General features: G+C 35.1%; 1 protein-coding gene across 1 annotated transcript; it reads left to right on the top strand.

Annotated features, from left to right (window-relative positions):
• The first annotated feature begins 6517 nt into the window (after positions 1–6517).
• Positions 6518–7148, top strand: LOC109242012 (histone H2B-like). The gene has a single exon (XM_019408839.1). It carries the CDS (start codon positions 6594–6596, stop codon positions 7035–7037), a length of 444 nt encoding a protein of 147 aa, XP_019264384.1. The 5' UTR covers positions 6518–6593; the 3' UTR covers positions 7038–7148.
• Positions 7149–7609: the final 461 nt, after the last annotated feature.

Genomic DNA, 7609 nt, shown 5'->3' with positions numbered 1-7609 from the left:
TCAAACATTTAATGAATAATATTATACACAATATAATATATAACAAAATAATGGAATATTTTGTGTCTAATGTAAAAAAAATAAAAAAACAATAATAATATATTGTATAGTCTACTATTTTTTGCCCTTCGGGTTTGTTCTCGCAGCAATAATGAATGGAATTTCTATCCTTCTTATATTTCATCGGATGGAGTTACCAAACCAAATAAAAACTCTACAATGCTATTAAAAATTAACAGTACGGAGAAGTATTGGAATGATTAAAGGAGATTAAAAAGAATAGTAGATTAGTAGAGACTGAAAAAATAAGATAGTGATTAGGTTGATTTTGGCAAAAAAAGAAAAAGTTTAGATTAGAAAAAAAAAAAAATTTTTACTCATGAACTTGTTGGAAGAAGAATGATAATACATGATTTCTCCATGTAGGTATGCAAAATAATGTATACTATTGTCTTGAGAGAGAGAATGTGAAACCACCAAAAGGTTGCTGCTGTGTAGTGGATTGAGACTGCTCTTCCCTTAACCAGACGGTAATAGGTGTGTTATTATGGGCATCGGGCCTGGGACCGGACCGTGCGGCGGTCTTAACGGGCTAAACGGTCCACGGCGGGTCCGGTCCTGGTGGGACCGGTCGCCTGTGTGTAGGAAAGCCGGGGCGGGCCGGTTCTTGCGTTGCAAGCCCACAGAGACCGAGCACCGGCTAAGGCCTCGGGACCGGCAGCGGTCCTGTGCCGATTCAACCGGACCTAACGGTTCCTAACGGGCTCCAACGGCTCTTTTTTTTTTTAAAAAAAAAAAAAAAAATATTTAAAGAAGCCAACGGTCAGATTTTAGAAATCTAAGCCGTTGGCCTTTTAACTTTTCAACCGGTTTGGAACTTTAAGAAAAAATAGCCATATTGGCCACCAAACTTTAATTTTTAACCCCAAAAAACGTTTAATACATTACACTTTTTCGCCAATTCTCAAACTATAATTACTACCCTCAGTCTTTATCATTTTTTGTACTCTACCAATTCATCAATTCTATCTCAATCGTCTCTCAAATCTATACTATTTATCTTCTATAATTTGGCTTATTTATTATTGGCAATTTCCGTAAAAATTGTGAACGTTGAGTGAATTAGTATTCAAGTCTTCAAGTCTTCAAACGATTTTCAAATTTTCAAGAAGCTTGTTCGGCGAATTACGGTTAAACTGTTCCAACTCTTTAAGTTTTAAGATATATTTTTTGGTGTGTTTAGTATTGCATAATTGTAATTAATATGGCATTTCTTTGCAAAAAATATTTGGTGGTAAGGGAAAAGCCTAAAATTGCGATCGAAGAAGTAGTCTCCAACCTACTACCCGTTCCCCGGCTCCCGACCCAGATTGTTAACCCGTCCTGCTTCTCCTATTATTCTTGATAGTGCATGAACCCTTTGTTTTCAATTTTTCCGATAGTGAAATTTGCCATAATGTTGCACACCAGGTGAAACAATTAAATGAAGAAGTTATGAATGCTCTTTTCTAATCAAACTATACTTAGAAAAATGATGAGGAACAATGAGGATGTAGATGAAAACCCATACCGGATTTAGAGTGATTCACCTACTAGTCCTGTTAATAACCCAACTGATGCCGCCGTCTGCCGACCCGATACCTGTAGAAACCCCTCTGTTTAATAGTAGACACCTTCTAAAACGCCTAAACATCAATAGTTTGGAATTTTTTTACCTCAAGTAAGGGAGAATAAAAATAAGGCTAAGTGTTAAAACTTGTGGGAAATTGCTGGCGCCATTAAATTATACCTGGAGACCGTATGCGTACGGTAGTTTGGCTAGCGCACAATACAAACACACCCTTTAGAGATAAGTTAAATAATTTACACAATGAAAGCAGCAGCAAAGGGACAAGTGTAGAATACTGCACGGTTAACCCTAGTAACAGGTTCAAATCTAGTTCAAACCAGGGAATTAAGCACTGGGTGACCGGTGGTATTCTTATATTACGATCCTAATAAACGATCGTTGACGGATTAGCAAAGATGGATTACCGTTTATGTTTGCATCTACAACTACATTTTTCTCTTTCTAACCCTAAATTTTGTGCATTATATTAGAATAAGTTTTTAATCTCTACTTATTAAAAGGTTGGCCTCGCGCAACAGTTAAAGAGCGCGATATCTGTATAAATCATAAACATTGAATGCTTTGAACAATATTGGCCTGAACCGGTATTTTATTTACTCGCATATAACTAATCGTGATTTCTATTCTACTTGATTAGTAGAGAGTAATAATACTTGTTGATTAATCTGAACTGTTACAACATTGGATTAGAGCGAGGAGTGGAATAATGCCCAAAAACGCCATTATTGCGTATAGAATAATTTAATTCACGTCAACACAGGTAAGTTTAATTGCTAACCACTGCTTTGCGGGATATTTTGTAGATATTTTCATTAGAGATAACAAGTAATGGCATTTCTAATGATAAAGCCTTCTAGTAACACTAGTGCTTAGGCATACTTCAAACAACACTAAAATCCTCATTTAGTATTGTTCCATGTGAGATGTATTTGTTTCACATTTACCATTTAATCGTCGGTGATCGGTATGAGAGATTTTAAATTTTAGAAATTGAAACAGGTTAGAATGCGCTCTTAACGTTGGCTTTTTTTATTTGAAACCCAGTAGAAGTGACTTAAGAGTGTATTTTTAAAAAATGTTGATGAATTTGGCCTCTAGAAAGAAACAAAAGGTTCCTAACACCTTGCTCCCAACTAGATCGGAATTTAATATGTACGCAAAGTTTAAAGTAGTTGTCATATTGAAAAGAAAACCGCAATTAATGCGCAACTTTAAATGCTCGTCGTTGGGCAAGTGGAGGGATTGATGATGAAATCCTATAACAAATCAAGATCTGGACGAAATACATGTCAAAATTCTTATAGATTTTTAGAACATTTCAAAATTGCTAACAAATCCATTTTCTAGACCAATATATATCCTATACTTATTAAACTTGTTTAGTTTATAATCAGCACTATGTGATTTGTTTGTTGAATTTTCGGAGGGTGTGGGTAAATTTACAAACCTTGCTATAAATGCAATGAAAAAGGAAACAAGTCTTTAAAAAATATTTTTTCCCGGTATCCCCCGCTAAATTTATTGGCTGTTGCTGCACATGTTAAAACCTTACAAATGAAAGTTAGGAGTTCCTCACTATTTTGGTACTCAAAATATTTAAAAGGCTTTTTAGATCTTTCAGTTGAGGAACTTTCTACACCTTGCAAAGGGCAAAAGCCTCAATTAAAAATAAATGTCAAACACATTTATACCATTGCTTATCAACTGTGCGTTAGATCATGCTAGGCACAAATGTTCCAACCCCTACTTCGGCTCCTAGATTCACAATCATCTACAAAGACCCTCGCGGAGGCCTCCCATTAATAAACACACTATAAATACTTGGACGGAGTTTAGGAGTTCTCAAGGTGCATAATTTTGATGAGAGACTTCACATCTAAATGACAATGTTCAAGTTCTATTTGTCGCAGAGCCTTGAAAAGGAGAATCCAGACAGGCACCTTTGATCTTTTGGAATGTGATGGGACTTCGGAACACTGATCGTTCGATAGGAAGGAAAACACTTTTCGGTTCTTCAAGGATGGCTCGGGAATATTTTATCTATTCAAGCTTCAACAGTTGATCATGACAGCGCTTTCAGTCAAGCCCAAGACTTCAAATAGGTGATCATAGAGCGTCTATGAGGGAGAGCTTGGAAAAATCAGTTACTATTCAGAGACTTGGATCCGCTCGGAAAGAAGAAACTTTTGGACTTCAGAATCACAACCGGAGATAGACGAAGCTTATGAAGAAATGATATCGGAACTTGCGGAGGATGCTGCGTTCGCCCGGAAGCGGTGATGACAAGCTCTTTTCCGCCACCACCAACGGAACTTCCTCCGAACCTGGAAGGATTTATGAGATTTGTTAGAGATACAATGTAGATTATGGTATAACTTGTACTTTGGCATATCTTCTTTAGTTTTTTTTTCCTTTTAATGGTGGTATTAGTACCTTGTTGTGCTCATTCCATTAGGGGGAAGAAGACTAAGAAAGATATGCCATTTTTGGTAATAAAAATTATAAGACATGCCCTTGAATATCTCTTTGCAATATTTTTTTGTCTTTAACTTGCAATTATTTATAAGCTATAATATATATACATAACATAAAATATATACTATAAGAAAATATATAAGGGAATATATATACATAACATACAATATATACTACAAGAAAATATATAAGGGAATATATATACATAACATACAATATATACTACAAGAAAATATATAAGGGAATATATATACATAACATACAATATATACTACAACAAATTATATAAGGGAATATATATAAATAACATACAATATATACTACAAGAAAATATATAAGGGAATATATATACATAACATACAATGTATACTACAACAAATTATATAAGGGAATATATATACATAACATACAATATATAGTATACTATACTAGTATACTATATATATTATATATACATGAAGAAGTAGTACTATATATACTACAAAACAAGATTTTTCAAAATGAGGGCCCCACCCCCAATGACCACCAACGGTCATATTAATTGCACAAATAGCCGTTTTTTCCCAATTTACAAAACTAACCTTCTCTAATACTATAAGTACCCCCCTCCCTCTTCTTCATTTCAATACTCAATACTCATTTCTCAATCTAAATTTCTCTCAATCTCTCAATCTCCAATTTTCAAGACTTCAAGTCTCAATCTCAATTTTCAAGTTAAATCATGCCTCGTTCGGAAAGAGTGCGCTTATTTGTTTCGCAATACTATGAAGTGCTTGAAGAAAATGAAGAAGGCCAAATATTAAAGTGCAAGAACTGTGGAAGAGTCTTAAATTTTCGTTCAGGGTGTACCACAGACATTTTAAGGAGGCATATAATGTATTGTGTTGAGGGTATTTATCCGCAAATTCGTCTTTAAGATTTTTCAACAATTTGTGTTATTTTAAAATTATTAGACGTATTTATGCTTCATGTTGTACTTTGTTATTAATTTATTATGCATGCCAATTTAGTTTTACTATTGATTTGTTATTTTACATTTTCGTCAAACACTTTAATAATTAGATTTCTATATTATATATACTACATATATTTATATAGCAATGCATAAGACCAATTTATATATATACATACACATATGGTTTACAAGAAATTGCCTTAAATAAAAAAAATTTAAAAAAAAGCCCGAAAATAAAAAAAGCCCGTTAGGCCCGCTAAACCCACGAGCCCGACCCATTTAGCCCAGGACCATATGGGCTTAGGCCCGTCACGGGCTGGTCCTACCCGTTGAGCCCACGAAGCCCGGGACCGCCAGAGCCCGAGACCGCTAAGCCCAGGCCCGTTTAGCCCATTTAGGCCCGGGCCCGGCCCACCATACAGCATTAACCAGAGGTCTCGAGTTTGAGCCCTGGGTATGAAAAAATCCTTGGTAGGGAGCGCTTCCCCCCGAAAGGCCCCTACGCGGCGCGAATCCGGATATAGTCGGGCTCTAATGCGGGTACCGAACACCGGGTGGAAAACCAAAAAAAAGAGAGAGAGAGAATTGATAAGTTTGAAAAGGTTGAATATTCTAAGTCAAAGAGGGCGTTTGGCCATGAAATTTTTTTCATTTTTTTTTTTCCGAAAATTTTTCACTCTTTGAAATCAGTGCTTAGTCATAAAAATTTTAAATTTTTATTTGAAGATAAATTTTGGAATTTTTCGAAAATTTGAAAAACTCCAAAAAATAGTTTTTCAAAATTTTCACTCAAATCATTCACAAAAATTTACAAACAACCCAAAATATATTCATGTCCAAACATAACTCGAGTTTTCAAATATCATTTTTCACTTAAAAAACATTTCTTTTTTCCGAAATTTTACAATTCTTATGTCCAAACGCCCACTAAATTACTTGACTTTCCTATTTGAATGGCCTTAATGGAGATATTTAAAGGAAATGAAAAGTTGTATATGATTTTGATTAAAAAGTTAAAAAGTTGTGTTAATTCGATCCCATTGAATTGGCGGCAAAAGCCTAAGGAAAGTTCACTTGAATTTCAGAAAAAGGTAATTAGATGTACCACGGTTTAATTTATTCCTTAAATTCTAGTATTATTTCTTAATTCTAATTAATTTTAAGTCCACCCAAAATAGGTTCCCGCCCACATAGAAAACTGAAATTCAGATTCCCCATTCAAATAGTTCGCTAAATCTTAATATCAACCGCTATTTCTTCTTTTCATCAACGGCTGAAATCTACGATCCGCAAAAACTGTAACCAACGAATGAGAAAAGAGCACGTGGATCCTAGCCAATCGCAGCAGCCTAGTGAACGTCCGTTCTCGATTTCATCAACGGCTCACATTCACGATCCTCGTTAGTCGAAATCAACCAATCACATAACAGAATCAAAACCCTATATAAAACTCCCTCCCCCCTGCTTCCATTCATCACTCACACTTTCTCTTCACTCAATCCTCTATTCAACTTTCTGTGAAAGCTCAATACAATGGCACCAAAGGCAGAGAAAAAGCCAGCTGAGAAAAAACCAGTAGCAACAGAGGAGAAAAAGGCAGAAAAAACCCCAGCAGAGAAGAAGCCAAAAGCAGGGAAGAAGCTCCCAAAGGAAGGCGGAGCAGCAGGAGCTGACAAGAAGAAAAAGAGGGCAAAGAAGAGCGTTGAAACCTACAAGATTTACATCTTCAAAGTGCTGAAGCAAGTGCACCCTGATATTGGTATTTCTAGTAAGGCAATGGGGATAATGAACAGTTTTATTAACGATATTTTTGAGAAACTTGCTCAAGAATCTTCTAGATTGGCTAGGTATAATAAGAAGCCTACTATTACTTCAAGGGAAATTCAGACTGCTGTGAGGCTTGTGTTACCTGGTGAGTTGGCTAAGCATGCTGTTTCTGAAGGGACTAAGGCTGTTACTAAGTTCACTAGCTCTTAGGTTTTGTAGAATGTAAAGGTTCTTACTTCTTGGTGTTTCTGATTTGTATTTTGTCCTTTAATGTTGAAGTATTGCAAATGAATGAATTGTTTTGACTTTTTAAATTCTTAATTCTTGTTCTGTATTACTTTCTTTTGAATTCGCGAACAGGGCACGAATGTTGTATATGCTCTTTTACAATATAAACGCTACACGATATGGTGATTGAATCTGTCTAATACATAAATTTCAAAGAATTTGGATAAGGTAATATTTATATTTACAGAGTATTTCAAATTGGTGATACACTTAACTTACCAATTCATTTACCTTTGAGCATCGCGTAGGGCCTATTTTATGAGTAGAACAGTTTTAGCCTTTCATGTTATTTTAATTGTTTCATTTTTACGAGCAATTTTGGCTTATTTTTATCTTCCTTAAAATGTGAACAAAATTGAGTATACTTTTTAACACTTCCGTTTGTAAAGAGCTTAAACCATTTCAAATTTGTCCAAGTTTCGAAGCGGGAAAATCATTTTTGAATGACAAGCTCTACTATTATATGTAGTCATTCTTTTCGTCTTCCCTGTTTC

This window comes from Nicotiana attenuata, unplaced genomic scaffold, assembly GCF_001879085.1.
Source record: "Nicotiana attenuata strain UT unplaced genomic scaffold, NIATTr2, whole genome shotgun sequence".
Classification (NCBI taxonomy): Eukaryota; Viridiplantae; Streptophyta; class Magnoliopsida; order Solanales; family Solanaceae; genus Nicotiana; species Nicotiana attenuata.
Note: the sequence above shows the minus strand (reverse complement) of the source record. Positions and strands in the feature narration are given on the sequence as shown.